The sequence below is a fragment of the Physeter macrocephalus genome, chromosome 12 (genome assembly GCF_002837175.3).
Source record: "Physeter macrocephalus isolate SW-GA chromosome 12, ASM283717v5, whole genome shotgun sequence".
Taxonomy (NCBI): domain Eukaryota; kingdom Metazoa; phylum Chordata; class Mammalia; order Artiodactyla; family Physeteridae; genus Physeter; species Physeter macrocephalus.
Window position 1 is genome coordinate 70,249,326 of NC_041225.1, and position 16,772 is coordinate 70,266,097.

At 41.4% G+C, this 16,772-nt stretch overlaps 1 protein-coding gene across 6 annotated transcripts in view; it reads left to right on the top strand.

Moving 5' to 3' along the window:
- Positions 1 to 16,772, top strand: part of SPTBN1 (spectrin beta, non-erythrocytic 1) — a 168,197-nt gene that overhangs the window by 54,290 nt on the left and 97,135 nt on the right. For all 6 annotated transcript variants that reach the window (XM_028496660.2, XM_055089181.1, XM_028496658.2 and 3 more), the window contains one exon: positions 273 to 467. In XM_028496660.2, the coding sequence (XP_028352461.1) occupies positions 320 to 467 (148 nt within the window). In that variant the 5' untranslated portion in view covers positions 273 to 319. The remainder of the gene's footprint in view (positions 1 to 272; positions 468 to 16,772) is intronic.

Consider the following 16,772-nt stretch of genomic DNA (forward strand, 5'->3'; position numbering starts at 1 on the left):
TGTCATCTCATTCAGTCTTCTCAACAACCTGTAGAGTATCTTCCCTCCTTAATGTCTGCGGAAACGGAGGCTCAGAGGTGTGATGTGCCTTGGCCAAGGTCACACACCTGTTACGAGGCAGTGCTGACGTTCCCAAGCAGCTTCGATTGACTCCAGAGACCTGCTCTCAGCACGTAGGAGTTGTGTTACCTTCTGCTCACCTTTCCCCAGTAGGCTTTATGGGGATCGACAGTTTAGACTTCTGAATAGGGTTTTCCTTCTGTTTCTCCCAGACCTCTGAGAAGGAGCTGATGTGGAGGAGCAGCTGAGGCGGTCCAAGATGACGACCACAGTAGCCACAGACTACGACAACATTGAGATCCAACAGCAGTACAGCGATGTCAACAACCGCTGGGACGTGGACGACTGGGACAACGAGAACAGCTCCGCGCGGCTCTTTGAGCGGTCCCGCATCAAGGCTCTGGCAGGTAGGGTGCCCTTGTGTCCCGTCACAGAGGCCTGGGATGCCTTACAGGTCCCTTTGAAATCATCCACCCCGTCCCCCTCTCAAGATCAGCTCACCTCTACTTGAACACGTCCCACCAGAGCAAGCTGACTGTTTCATAAGGTGGCCAGTTTCCTATTTGGGGAGCTGTCAATCCCACAGCCAAAATGATTCAGAGCACAGGGTGGTTTTTATAGCTGTTCAGAAAGAGATGCCCTAGGCTTGTCAGAAATCTTTTATTTTTAACCCATCTTACATTTCAATATAGTGAAGTATACTATACCTTAGACACAAAAATACAGTTTGACCCTGGAACAACATGGGGGTTAGGGGCACCAACCTGCTGCACGGTCGAAAATCCATGTATTTGACTCCCCCAGAACTTAGCTACTAATAGCCCACTGTTGACCTGAAGCCTTATCCATAACATAAACAGTTGATTAACACATAATTTGTAAGTTACATGTATGATATACTGTCTTCTTACTGTAAAGTAAGCTGGAGAAAAGAAAACGTTATTAAGAAAATCATAAGGAAGGGAAAATACATTTACTGTACATCTATATATTTATTGAAGATAAATGTGTAAATGTAAGTGTACCTGCACAGTTTCAAATGCTTGTTGTTCAAGGGTCAACTGTATACAAATTAACCTGTTTACTTAGGGCCTGTGGTATATAAATTAACTTGACCTGTTACAGTACTTGCTTTGAGTGACCAAGGTTAGTTAGTATCACGTGCACAGGTTTTGGATCTGAAAAACAATAGCTTAATCTGGTGAGGGCACATTTAATGCTCTCACAGGTAAGTCTGCCATTGATAAAGTTAACAGGCACACATCCCTTACTTCATGATTTCTCACTCCCTTGTTGCTGTTTAATACTTAGGGCACACTTTTACCAGGGCCCTAGATGGGGTGGGAGTGTTTTATCTTGGAATTGCCCTGAAAATCAGGAAGGGGTTCAGTCACAATGAAAACTCAGCAGTATTGAATATGTGTAAACCAAGGGGCCAATGTGGAGTTTATTCAAAATCTTGCCTCTGTACTTTGAGACTCCAAATAAAATGATTTCCAAATGAGAAGAGTGGGTTTATGTATTTTTTCCTAATATCTTTAATTATGACAAGTAAACAAAAGTCATGACTTAAACAAGTAAGTTTCCTGTTGATTGTGAAGATAGCTGACTTTTTTGTTACCTTTACAGCGTAATCTGTTTATGAGGCATGTGTCATTTGGAGTTCTCTTGATTGTAAGCAAAAGGAAACCTAACCCAAAGTGGTTTAAATGACAAAGAGACATGACAGAGAATAGTAGACAAATTCAGCATTTAAGCCAGACTTGGTCCTGGGCTTAGATGGTATGACCAGGATCCAGTTTCTTTCCACTTTTTGGCTTTCCTTGCTGGTGTGGACTCCATTCTCAGGTAGGCTCTTGGGTCCCTGGAGTCCCAGGATGGCTGCCCCGGGTCCCAGATCTGTTTGTAAGGACATCCAGTAGAAAAGAGCACCTCTGCTTGCCCAGTACTGTACTTCCACTGTGGCCGTGGGATCAGTCTCACTGGCTTGATTGACTGTGCTTGGGTCACGTGCCTCTCTCAGAACCTCTCTCCACTGGAGTCAGAAGAGGATATGCTGATTGACATCAGCTAATCAGAATGCATCTTGGGGTGCAGGGAATTGCAGGGTTGGGAGTGGCGAGGGGTCAGTCCCACCCAAACAGCTTGGCTAGAAAATTTAGAATATGACAGAAAGGAGGAAGAGGGAAATGGATGTTGAGGATGCAGGCAACTAAATGCCATGGAAAAATTGTTCAGCTGCCTTAGGATAATTTGTTTTTTGAGTGGTGGTGATTTGTAGGTCTTTCTTGAGCTTGCCTGATTCGAGGGCATAAATGATTAACCAGATAGTCACTCTAGAATTAGAGCTTTATTTTCTAGCTTATTCATTAACATGGAACCTTATGGAAACCATGATCATGTCTTGTGCTAGTGGATCGATTTGTACTTTAATGTCTTACCTCATTTTCTTGAGGTTTCATTTGAGCCATTAGACCAGTATGATATTAGTGGCCGGTTATCTTTGATCATGAGTCATTTACTTTCTGGTTCCAGACTACCAGGTACAGTTGACCCTTAAACAACGGGGGTTTGAACTGTGTGGAGGATTGGTGTCCCTCACCCCTGTGGTGTTCAAGGGTCAACTGTAGTATCTCCCTTTTAAGAATTTTACTTGCAAACTGCAGAGCAGTTCCTTGCTTTGTTCTTTTCTGTAGTTCCAGAGGAGAGCCCCAGCTGTCCTTAGGATTAATCAGTTGTCCTTACACTTCCTAAGGTGTCTTTCCCTCTGTGTTATCCAGGTCCTTGAACAAATGCTAATAATAGTAAGCATACTTACAGTGTGTGTCAGGTACTGTTTTAAATGCATTGCATATATTAACAGTTAATCCCATAACAACTATGAGAGAGATTATTGTTATCTACAATGTATAGATGAGGAAACTGAGGCACAAAGAGATTAAGTAGCTTGCCCAAGGTCACACCGCTGATAAGTGACTGAAGGCAGACTGGCTCCAAAGTGTATACTCTACTATTTTCTTTATATTCGGTAAAATGCAAAATGATTCAAAGCTCACTGGTGTAGAGAATTGATGATGGGTAATGCAAACATGTTAAAAAGATCTTTAGAAGGCTCAGAAATGCATCCTGTGGCTTGAAGAAGCCATGAGTAACCACAAGACGTTACTGAAAAGAAAACATGCTGCCTCCAGGGTAAATAATGTGGAAAAAAAAGAAAAGAAAAGAAAAACAAAAAAAGAATTGCTTTTAGTGAATCCAGAAGATACCAGGAAAACCACCTGTTCATGGAAGAAATTATCTTGCTTATTATCTGACTTCCCAGTTCTGTGGGACAGAAAAGTCTCTGAGCTCTCTAAGAAGCCTTATAAGCTGATAGCGAGAGTAACAGATCAGACCAGCGCCATCTAGAACTGTGGTTCTAGAATTTGAGTGGTCTTCAGAATCACAGCACAGATTGTGGGCCCACCGCCAGAGTTTCTGATTCAGTAAGTCCAAGATGGTGCTTGATAATTTACGTTTCTGACAGGTTCCCAGGTGATGCTGATGTGGCTGGTCTGGGGAATCGCATTTTGAGACTGGTGTAGAGTATCGATGGTCATCTGGTCTACTTCCTTGGGAGTCTGAGGCCATTTCATCTAGAAACAAAACAAATGAACAAACAAACCAAAAACAAACTCACAGATACAGAGATCGTATTAGTGGTTACCACAGGGAAAGCGGGGTGGGTATGGGTGAAAGAGGTGAAGGGGGTCGACTGTATGGTGAATGGATGGTAACTAGAATTGTGCTGGTGATCACTTCATAGTGTATACAGATGAGGAATTCTATTGCTGTAAACCTGAATCTTACATATTAAAGAAACCCTTTCATCTTTTAAAGAAAGGTAAAAGCTAAACATTTTCTTTTTACAAGTGGCTGGGTGTTTATGGTTTAGGTTATATTTTGTGGAATCAACACAAATTAGGGGAAGTAGGAAAAGTCATCTTTTTAAAAGTGCAACATTTACCTTGAAAATATTGATAAAGTAATTAAAATTAATATCTTTATATCAACACTCATAAATAGTGAATTTAAAAAATTAGGAGGCCATGTACCAAAATATTCCATGTTTCTTTCTGAGTAACTTATTTCTTATTTGTATTTGAACTTTTCCTGAAATAAATATGAACAATTTTGTAATTAGGAAAAAAAACAACATAAAAGCATCTTAACATCTAATATCACATTCAAAAGTTTTGGTTAATTTTTCTCCCAGAATAATGGCATAGAGAAGTAGTAGGAGAAAGCCTGTGTATGAATGAACATTTTAAAAAATGACAGAAATTAAAAACAAGATTACTTTGGGAGTTGTCACTTATCAGCATCTATGAGATAAAATTTTGCAGGAGAGCGTTTCTGCTAAGGGATGGACATGGGAAAAGAAATTGACCTTGAGTTTATGTGGTTATGGGGAATTAAGAACAGCTGAGAAACACAGGAAAATGAGGTGAAAGCACCTAATTGTATCTTTTACATTACATGGATAGAGTAAATAACACATATTAGTGGCTGTATGTGTAAGCCAGATTCCCTTTAAATGTGTAAGTATTTATTTGAGTGACCAAGAATTTTGGTGGAGCATTTAATCAGCTAAAGCAGTGATGTACTTTAAATGTCCAGATCAGTGCTCTCTGAAAGAAATATAATACTAGCCACATGTGACTTTAAATGTTCTAAGTAAGATATTTCACTTAATCAGACAATCCAAAATATTGTATAACATGTAATCAGTGTAAAAAACTTATTATAAATGAGATACTGTACATTTTTTATACTAAGTCTTTGAAATCCAGTATATATTTTATTTCCCATGTTTCACATGGTCATTTTTGGTCCCACGTGGCCAGTGGCTGCCGGTTTGGACAGTGCATCTCTAGTGCCTTCACGTAGATGCTTTTATTGGTGAAAACTTTATAGATCCTGCTGAACAAATGTGAGCTTTAAAATCCCTATCACGAATTTGGTCTCGAGTATAGTTGTGAAGCTATGAGTAGTTGGCCACTTGGCTAAATGTGAATTTAAATTCTGATGAGGAATAACCCAACAATTGAATCATTATTTTTAAAATAATCACTCTTTATATGTGTGTGTGCCTTCCACTTCTAAACTTTTATTAAATGGATGCAAAGTAGCAACAAAGATCCTCCACAACATCCACACTCTGCTGTTTCCGCTGAAAACTTTGGCGTTGTTCTTGAGCTCGAACACTGTTTTTGGATGTAGAAGACTCAATAGCAGACTTGTTTAAACATGCATATTCCAAGGTGTCCACGCTCCCTCCAAAAAATTGAGATTCACTTCAGCGGGAGGGAGCACAGGAATCTGCGTTTTTAATGCATACAATACTCTTTGAGAAACATTTTCCTGTGACATGGTCTAAAGTGTTCTCACTTAATATTCAAATCTTATTATCCTTGAGTATTCTCACCAAAGTGAAAATCAACTTTTCATCTCTCCTTTAAAATATTAGTCTGCCCTTTCCCCCCAGTAAGTAGGTCACAGTTATGTTTTGATATCTCAGCACCTAAGAAGGCTTAATGTTCTGCCTGAACTGAGTAGAGAGCTGTCTCATGGCAGGAGGAACACATTCTTGCTGTAATCCCTGCCCTCATTATAGCCCCTGTCTGGGTGCATCTTCCTACAGGAGGTGATGGAGGTTCCCCCGCTTAACCCCAGTCCCTAGAGTTGTTTGGGCCTTTTAATTTGTAGTCTCCACGAGGGCAGAACATTTCTTGGGGGCCTAAATTAGCTCTCTAGTGCTAATTAAAATTAGTGGGGACTTTTCAAAAGTTATAGATAAAAAAATTCAGGCACAGGGTTTTCTCAGGAGGAAAAGACTTGGATTCCATACACTGAGAATTAAAGCAGAACCTGCCATCTACTTTCTGCCAGTTGACTGCAAATTTCAAGCTGTCATTAAGGTTATATACTTAAATTATTTACTTAATTCCCAAATAGATAGACCTGTGCATATATGGTGGAAACTTATTTTAAAACTGTAAAAGATTTTTTAGTTTACCTTTTTTGAGAGATGTCTTATTGTCTTTTCTACCTATAATCATGAATTTTTAATTAGGTGGTTTAGATATTGGCTTCATATTTTTTGTTTGTTTGTTTGTTTGTTTTTTGCGGTACGCGGGCCTCTCACTGCTGTGGCCTCTCCCGTTGCGGAGCACAGGCTCAGCGGCCATGGCTCACGGGCCCAGGCGCTCCGCGGCATGTGGGATCTTCCCGGACTGGGGCACGAACCCGCGTCCCCTGCATCGGCAGGCGGACTCTCAAAAACTGCGCCACCAGGGAAGCCCGGCTTCATATTTTTTAAGATCCCCTGTGCTACGGTGGTTTTACTTAGAAACTTCCCAGAATACGACTGTTAATTCACAATCAATCCCCCCTGCCAAGACTGAGTACACAAACAAACAAATATATGTAAAATATTTTACTTCCTTCTAGTGGAAGTATGGTGCCACCTTGCTATTGAATATGCAGAGATCTATAAAACATGGTCTGGAATGATCTAATTAGGAAGATAAAAACTATTTACATGAAACGTGAACTAAACTTGTATGCAAGTGCCAAGAAAGTAGTGCAGGCAATTGGTGCTGTAGTAATTTAGAGGGAAGGATTGATCGCAAGAGGAAAAAAAAAAAAAAGTCATTTTAAGAGGATGGGTCAAGTAATGTAAAGAACATTGGAACTTGGAGAGAGAGAGTGGAGCCTGAATCTTGGCATGGCTGCTTCCGTTTCCACTGCAGCAAAACAGAAGAGGCCTTTCACTAAAACAGAAAGTGCTTTTGGCTTCTCAAGATGATACACCACCTTGAGCTTGGATTCGTTCCTTGAAAATTAAGCTAGAGCTTTTCTCATTTGCATACTCATCACCCTGTTCAGGTGGAACACTTTTATGCCCCAAGGAAAAGGCTTCTTGCATGATGGAGTGGATTTTTATAGTTAGGCTTAACAGATTTAATATCTACCCCATCTTTTTCCCCATCTATTCTTGAGGCTGTTTGCCTAAATTATGCATTATTTGGGATTATTTGTGAGAACGGCATGGTCCCTAGTGCCACTAAATACACCACCCATTACTTCTGAAATCTGAATCTGAAAGAGCATTTCATATCAAAGAGGTTCATGCAGGCTAGTGAAGAGAAGGTCTGTTTAGGTCATTACAAGTAGTCCTGGATGATACCCTCAATTTATTTTCTGTATACATAAGGCTTCAGTAGTTTCCTGACTGTAGGACTGCAGGAATCTTTTCTTTCTTTTTTGGGTAGAGGTTCCTCAGATTTCCCTCCCCTCTCTTTCTCCTTACTGCTGTAAATGACGGCCTCCTGACTTTTGAAATCAGCTTGGATTTCCGCTCCTGTGCCTTATAGTCTTCAAATTTTCTTCTCATCTCAGCAATGGCTGAAACTCCATAGCAGCTGAGATGAATGATCCTGGCTGGGAGAAACAGCCTACTATTCCTCTCCTTCATCAAACCTCTTAACCACACGCCATTCCTCTTCCTAACCCAGCCCCCATTCCTGCCCTTCAGTCTCTTTCAAGTTTCATTCCTTAGGTCAGAGAACTTCTCACTCCTCGTCCCTTACTCATCTCTTACTGCACCTTAGCCTTTGTCTTAACTTCTCACCCCACCAGAGTATTTTCCTTAAGTCAGTCCCTTACTTTTGAGGAACTCCAGTTACCATTTCTAGGGGAAAATCCCATATACTTTATGCTTGATTTGTGATTGAACTTAGGGAATGTGACCTGTCTTTTGTTGGAGACTGCCTAGGTAAGCGAAAGAGGAAAAATTCATGATTTTTCTCCTCTCTTCTACTTTTCCTGGCTCTCTCTGCATATGTGCACCCTCCACCCACCGCCATCTGTCTGTCTTTTAAATATCAGCTTTATTGAGATATTATTTACATACCATAAAATTTACCCCTGAGAAGTGTACAATTCAGTGATTTTTAATATACTCACAGAGTTGTGCAACTATCACCACTAACCCCAGAACATTTTTATCACTCCCCAGAGAAATCGCATACATATTAGCAGTCGCTTCCCATTTTCACTCCTCCCCAGCTCCAGGCAGCCACTAATCTAGTTTCTGACTATGGATTTGTCTATTCTGGACATTTTATCTAAATGGAATCATACAACATGTGGCCGTTTGTGACTGGTTTCTTTTACTTAGCAAAACATTTTCAAGGTTCATCCGTGTTGGATAGCATGTTATCAGTACCTCTCTGATTTTTCCCTCTGTTCTCTTATGTAAGTAATAGTGGTAGATTAGTGAGGAAGAACAGAAAAAATTCTATGAAAGTTACTGACAGCATAATACTGTGATTTTAGTTGGCAGTTGCCTGGGAATAGATGGCAAATACCTCGTAGGCATCTGAAAGTACTGTAGAGTTAAGTACTTCTTCATTTACCTGGATGTGGTCATCAGATAACCCTCCTGGTGGGTGTTCGGTCATCTCATATGGTTATCTTTGTTCCATCTGTTAAATTCACTTATACCATTTAACTCTTTTGCCAGTTTTCTATCAAAGGGGACCTGTGTACAGGTAAAGAAGAAAATATAAGAAAGTAAAAAGAAAATACATCATTACATACAGGGCATTTATAAAGTCCTGTCCACTTTAAAAACATGTCCCACAATGAGAACAAGCTAAAAGTGTCATGAAGTAGGTTTTATATTAACAATGGCAATTCAGATAGCTAAGGTTTTTATTTAACCACCATCTGCGGCAGTAACATTCCATTTAATTTTCTAATTTGTAGGGAAAATTGATGCTGGGTAGATGTTAAATAGTTTCTTAAATTATGTTTTGATGTTTGACACCAAGTTGATTAAAGAAGATGGCTTTGATTATTAAACTGCGTGTTCGTCGGTAGTTTTGACACGATCACATAAATAGTAACCCAGTGGGAGGGTTCTGGGTAAGAAGGTAACAAGGTGGTTTGTGTCTGCTGATTGGCTTCTCTGGAAAGAATTCTGCATTCACAATTATTTGGGGTTAGTCCTTTCTGGTTTTCAGGAGCAGGAATTCACTTGAGTGTCTGAATAAAAAAAGATAGTGTGTGGTGGAGTGGGGGTGGGGAGATTACTGCAAAGTTTCAGGTGCCCGAGCCCCAGGAATCCATTAGTGACTGAGGCTGCTGTAGGGCTGGAGGTGATCTTCATCTTTCAGGTGGGGCAGGTACCTCATGGATGGGAGCCCCCTGCATAGTGCTGGTATCTGCTCATCATAACTCAGCTCACCAATGGCTTTGGTATGTTGTGGTTCCAACTCTACCTCCTGCCAATCTTTCTGTTTTGACGTCATTGCTAAACGACTCAATATCCTGGCCTCCTCTGGTTCAGATCTCTGTAAGGTTGAGTATGGAGTTGGGGCTCTGATTGGCCCAGATAATATTTTTATACCAGGTCATGACCAACTGGTTAGTTACGAATGATTACCTTTAAGAGAGTTACCCAGAACATTGGTGAAGAGCAGGAAGTCATATGTATAAAACATACTAGCTGGGCTTCCCTGGTGGCACAGTGGTTGAGAGTCCGCCTGCTGATGCAGGGGACACAGGTTCGTGCCCCGGTCCGGGAGGATTCCACATGCTGCGGAGCAGCTGGGCCCGTGAGCCATGGCCGCTGAGCCTGCACGTCCGGAGCCTGTGCTCCGCAACGGGAGAGGCCATAACAGTGAGAGGCCCGCGTACCGCAAGAAAAAAACAAACAAGAAACCATACTAGCTGCATTCATCCACAGATTAGAGGGGATTTGGCTGGCAGTCGGAGGCTATGGTTGGCATTTCTAATGCAGAATTGTGGTGTGGTGGGGGAAGTTATTTTATATTAGGACTTTTGGGGAAATATATTGGTATATCTTGTGTGATCAAGGGAAGAGCTAAGCAGCCAGTCTGAGGGAAAGGCAAAGTGCAGACAGGCCCCGGAACAACAGAAATTAAGGCTTTCCATCTCTCAATCTCTTGATTTTAGCTTCTGTCTCTGCCCCTGCAGGTGGTCTTCCAGGTAGCAGGAGATGTGGTTGCCATGTGCCCATGGACTTTGCTATCTACCACTTGCCCCATTTTTCTAGTTCCAGTTGGAAACGTTAGGGCTGTTTGCTAAGGAGCATGTAATTTATGAGGCTTTGGTCACGGGGTGACTCCTGAACCGGTGCACTGTGGTATAGGGTGTAGAGGGATGTAAGAACACAGTAGCTGTCCCTGGAACCACATGGAGGTCCTCCTGAAAAAGGGAGTGGGTGTTGGGCAGATGGCAGTACATAACAGTAAATGTTCACAGCATGTTTTCTGATAGATTGAGGTCCTTGATTCAGAGGGAACACTATTTTATAAAAATGGCAAGATGACCGTCACCACTAATAGCTTCCTTAAAGCAACCAGTAACCTTACAGCTTCCTTTAAGATCTTTGAAGAAGTAAATAAAGAGAAATGAACATTAGCGTGTCAGTCTTTAGAATATGTCTTAATAGAATAAGCTGTTCGGTCTGTACCTAAGTTAATTTGTGAATTTGGTGATTTAGTGACTTGGAAACAGTCTATCCCATTCTTTCTTCTGGGGCCTCAAGGACCAGCACATTCTTAGAGTATGACAGGTGCCCAGTAATAGAGTGTCATTCCAGATTTTTTAGCAGTACAGTGACGTAAGTACAGTATTAGCATGTTCCTTACCGACATGTAATCTATTTCGGGAAAATAGACTGTATGTATAAAACAGTCAGTGCATGTGACAGTATTATACAAAAGTGTTGTGACACTTCCCCAAAACCTAAATCTTGGTCTCTTCATTTTCTGGTTGATAGAGATGTCCATTTTCCACAATTCTTATCTCTTTTAGAGTCTCATTAGGTAATTTTCAAGGGAAGTTTTAATCTCTTGCACACCTGTGAATTTTCAGAACCCTAAGGTAGTGACATAATTGGGTGATGGGCACATGTTACTGGGTGAGGTTGATAAAAATTTTGTCACATAGGTTTAAATTTCTGCAGACTCCTTTGATTTCTTGAACATGCATGTGAAATTGCTTTACTAGCCACATAATTGTGTCCGTAGGCATCGTAAGAAACAGATGGACTGAAGTCAGGGAGATGCTGGGCTATTTGCCAGGTCCCTGGACCCTCCCTGCCTTGCGTGTTACCGTTTGGATCACCCTGTAAGTCTTCAGCAAACCCAAGCCCTCTCCACTGGCCTGAGCCTTATTAATTTTGTGTGTGTGCTCAAGGTGGATGTATCCATACTTTGTCTCTCTGGCTGACTGCTAAACTCCTCAAAGACAGTGACAACGAGTAATGGTTTTTTTTCCGCATTCCTCGCATGAGTCAGAATGCGATTATATACTTTTACTTGTCAGACTGAAGAACTGATTCATGATGAGAACTACTAAGTATCACTTCATTTGGGGAAAATTTCTCCCTAATTTCTGTAATACCGTTGAAAAATTAGTTCTACATATTTAAGAATTTTACATTAAAATATATTATAAAATGATGCCTTGCATTATATATTGTATGTTACAATACATGCATTGTTAAAAAAGAAAAAAGAAAGAAAGTCCAAACACTATGGAAGTAGACAGTGAATGTTTCCCATTCCCCAAACCTGTCTCCATCCCTAAAGATAATTCCTCTTAAAAGTTTGATGTATATCTTTTGGGATATTTTCCATGTAAATTATTATAAACAGTAGCAGGACCAGTCGATTGTTAGAAACTGGAGTTTAGTCTTTTCCCCACCAAAGAGGACTGTCTTAGATTTTCGTTCTTGCAGGAGCTGATCTCCTTAATGCATTGTCACCTGAAGAGAGGCTTTTGGAAGTTTGGGGCATTGTTTGGAAGCTGGTACAAACCATTCTACAGTGGATCAGACATCCTTCCACGATGCTCTCAGGGTGGCACCTGCCTCCTTTTGTGCTGCACATGTCTGCCCCTAGGGTTTTATGCTTTTTGGCCAGAAGAACTAAAGCTAAAGATTTCTTGATTTGTCTTCTCCTCTTTCATGTCACTGCAGTGTTTCTGGACCTCTTCTCTCGTTGTCTTTTGCCTTCCATGTTTCTGGGATACTAGAAGTGCTCAAGGCGGGGGCACCTCTAAAGAGGCACTCACTCCTGGGTGGGCCTGCAGTTTGCCTGTGTTCTCTCTCCTGTGTGTCATCATTAGCCTCAAGTGGGTGCTGGCAGTTGGAGTTGATAATTTAACGGTTCATCACAAATTTGTAAATGCTGGCCACAGTTTTCCTCCTGGAATACTGTATTGTGACTTTAAGGACATAGGGAATTTGGCGAGTATGGTGGCCACACATGGCAGAGAAGGAATTGCTATCATTGTAGTATATGGTTCCTAGAATACTTCCATTTTGCTTCAACAGCCAAAGGCCACTCATCTGTCCCCTAGACTAGGCTCCAAGTGGACTCGAGTGCTGTTGTCATGATGGTTGTTTTCACTGATGTATAATTTAAGCCTTTTCTTCTGTGGTTAACAACAGCAGAAACAATCTAGTAACTTTCTGAATCCATGGGGCTAGCAGCCTGTCGTTTATCCAGCTTGGGCCCGTGGTCAGTTTTTACCTTTTCTCTAGCCAGGATGTGGGTTTGACAGTTCCACGGATTGATAGTCCTGAAGCTGTGTTACATACTGATGTTGGAGAAATAAGTTTACAGACCACATCTTTTAGCCCTTTGTGTGTCTCTACTGTGAAAATACGAAGTTTTGTACCTGGAACTGGTTGTCCTGCAGAGGATCAGTGTGTACCTCTTGCTTTTGCCCTGAGCCCCTAAACGCACCGTCCGTGGAGCTGTCTCCATGCATTTGAGGGAAGGCCGGTATTAGTAGGGATGCTTGTAAATAATGGAGAGGTATTTAAGACTGCCTTGAGAATTATGGGATGGAGAGGAGGCAAGGCTGGAGAAGGCACCTGATACTAATTTGAAACCCAAAACCCCTGACACTGAATTAACAGGTGTGCTTGTGCTTTCTTTGTGCATTTAATCAGCTGTAATCTTCAGGTGTGCCCACATGTAGGTTTTTTTTTTTTTTTTTTAACTCCCTCACGTTCAGGGAGCCATTTTAATTGGCACACCCAACACCGTTATCATCTGAACTGAATTTTTTCATGAAGGATGAAGTTTCTATGTTTTTTAAACTGAATGGAGGACTTTAGAGTAATCACGTTGATCTAATCTATAACTGACTTGAGATTGTGAAAGAAAGAAATTTGAGCAAAATATCAGTTAGAAATATAGTTTACATGGCAATCTAGTACACACATAAATTTATGTCCAGATCTTCATTGACTTACGATAAGGTTATATCCTGATAAACCCATCAGCAAGTTGAAAATGTCATAAGTCCAAAAAAATGCATTTAATACACCTAACCTACTGAACACCATAGCTTAGCCTTGCCTACCTTAAACGTGCTCAAAACACTTACATTAGCCTGAATCTAACAAAGCCAATTTTATAATGAAGTGTTGTCTATCTCATGTAATGTATTGTTTATGCTGTACTAAAAGTGAAAATGAGACTGGTTCTAAGTGTATTGGTTATTTACCCCTGTGATCGCCTGGTTGACTAGAGCTGCTGCCCAGCATCGCGAGACAGTATCATACAGCATATTGCTAGCCCAGGAAAAGATCAAAATTCACAATTCAAAGTATGGTTTCTACTGAACGTGTATTGCTTTTGCGAAATCGAGTTGAATCACCGTAAGGAACTGTCTGTATGTGGGTATATGTGTGTGTGTGTGTGTGTGTGTGTGTGTGTGTGCACCCACATTTCAATTTCACAAAGTAGTGTTTACGTGTATTTCATGAGGTGCTCTGATATTTTTCATTCTATTTTTTTTTAATGCTAGTGTTGATCCGCTAATTAGAGTTTATAACCAACAGTGTTGGAAAACCCTGTGATAATAGGTCCATTTGAAAGAACATCTAAGTGGTTTCTCTGTTTTTAAGCTTTATGAATCATGATTATTAGAGTGATTATTTGATGTTTTTGTTTCATTCATTTATTAGTGAATGAATGAATAAATGAACTCTTTATTGAGCACCTACTATGTACCAGGCACTGTGATTAACATTAGAAATGCAGTTGACCCTTGAACAATGTGGGGGTTAGTGAGGCTGACCCTCTGTGTCAGTGAGAAATCCGAGTACTGTATAACTTTGCAGTTAGCCTTCTGTATCATGGTTCCTCTGTATGTGTGGTTTTGCATCTGCTGGATTCAACCAACCGTGGATCATGTAACACTGTAGTGCAGTATCTACTGTTGAAAAAAATACACATAGAAGTGGACCTGCACAGTTCAAACCCACGTTGTTCAAGGGTCAACTGTATAGAGATAGGTTATGAAGTGAAAACAAGCTTGTGGCCAGCAGAAAACATTTTCAGTTCTCGCAGAGGAGAGGCAATGTCAGTAGATGGAAGGGAGTTACAGGCTGAACAGGTGGTGCCCAGAATGGCACGACGGTTCCCGGCTGTCTTGGGGAGCCATGCAGAAGTGCAGAAGAAGCTAGAGGGAGAACCCTAGAAGTGCACAAGGAGGGCCTCGAATGCCACGCCAAGCAGTTGTCTTTATCCTTAAATTTAGCCTGTGGTTTTCAACACTGAGTTTGGGAGAATTTTTATTTTTAAGTAGAATTGTATTTGCTACCTCAATATGTAAAATGGCAAACTTGGAGCCACTCTGGATGAAACAGAGTGGCCTCACCTGGATTTCTACCCCCAGGGGTCCTGAGCCTTCTGGTGACTTAACCTGAGAACCATTGGTAGGATGGCACTTGGGTCTCAGCAGGAGCCCTCTGGGGACACCATGGAGGAAGGCCTAGGAGAAAAGCTAGATAGAGGGAAGCCATTTGGGGAGATTGTCCTGTTTGTCTGGAGAAGATGAGTAGGAGGCCCTGAAACTGGGGCAGTCGCCAAGGGTTTGAGAGAGCAAGGACTTAAACTGTTAATCAGAATCCCTAGGACTTGCTCTCCAGTGGGCTGTGGAGGGGATGGGAAAGGAAGGAAGGAGGAGCATGAATTTGGTTTTGGTTATATGAAACCTCAAGCTAAGTTTTTTCTTCTGGGTTCCAGATGCTTGGGGTATCTTGAGAGCTGTATGGGGTATTTTGGTCACAAATATGCAAGGCAGGCCACTGTTCAGTATTTTGTTTTTGTTTTTGCTCTATCACGTGGCCTCTAGTTTTCAGGATTATACCACGTTTTCCTTAGCTTCCATTTGCCTGTATTCTCCCCAGCCTTTGGAAAACACATGGGCCCCGAGCTCTCTCGTCTGCCTCTCCGCGTGCCCATGTGCGGGTCCTCCTAGGACCTGAGCACCCGGCTGTTCCTAGGCTTGGATTCAGGCATCCAGGACCATCCGTCACAGGGCTGATGCTGAGAAAGGAAGAGTGGCTTTCGAGGCCTGGGGTCTGAGATTAAATCCCTGCTCTGCTACTTACTACCTGTAAGGTAGTGGGGCAAAGTTACTTCTATAGGATGAGAATCATAATATCCTCCCTGTGAGATTGTTGTGAGAACTTTAATGTGGAAGCTGCCTAGCTCAGCATCTGCAGCACAAGGTAGGCATGCGTGGGAGGTGCTAATTATAACATTGCACTAGGAAGATAAATCTTCTGAAGAGAGGTCTCCTCTCTCCTCCTGCAAGGAGGCCTTCCATATTAAGAAATGCTACATTAATACATGGTCGGAAGATCAGAAGTCAAGGTGGAAAAGCAAGAACATTCAAAGGATGCCTGTCTGATGGCCTAAAGATAGTGCCGACTTGTGGCTTTGTTTGCTGCGGTGTTTAGAGGGCATTTGTGATTCCAGGCCTTCTTCTGGGGAGTAGGAAAAGCATTGGAAAAGACTCCTTTTTAATTAAAAAAAAAAAAAACCCTAATATGTTCTTTGCGTTTGCGTCTTCTCTTGATGCATTTTCCTGTTTTGGGTTTGTACTCAGTGCACATTAAAATGATCAGAACCCTAAACATTCATTGAGAGAATGATTTAGGGGAAAAGTTCCATAAAAACATTTAAAAACTTTTCTTGGATTGGAGGTTGAGAAATTTATTTATTTTTTTTCCTGCAAATAACCAAGATTGGAGGGAGGGAGTGATGGAGATGGGAGTGGGAGACCTGTGTTGCTTGGAGGGGGCGGGGCGAGCTCAGCATAGAACATCCAAGTCGAGTAGGCCGGCACTTGCTGGGAGAGGGTTGATCCTTCATGGGGGTTATTAGGTTTGGTGCTCTTTCCTTCTTGTTGAGACAGCTGTAGTTTGGTATCAGGGGATAATAAAGAAGAAATATTGCTAGATTTTCAGGGGGATTATTTGTAATACTTAAAATTTGTGTATCATTTTCATCTTGGGGAAGATTATAAAAATATTACCTAAATATTAAGAGCAGTCTTCAGTAGGGGGCATTAGCCCCCATTCCACAGATTTCAGTCTGAGATTTTCTGAATTAGGTTGTTATTTACCCCAGCCTTCCTACTTTAGTAGTAATATAAATCAGAGGCCCCTGCGTTCCAGGGCGGTAATTGAAAGCCTCTGGTGCCTATCTTTGACCTATCTTCTCTAACTCTCTTGTAAATTGCCCTCCTTCCCATAAGTATTTGTAGGTATCTGAATGCCTTTTAATTCATGAAAAAAAAATCTTGTACCTCTTCCTACAGTTACT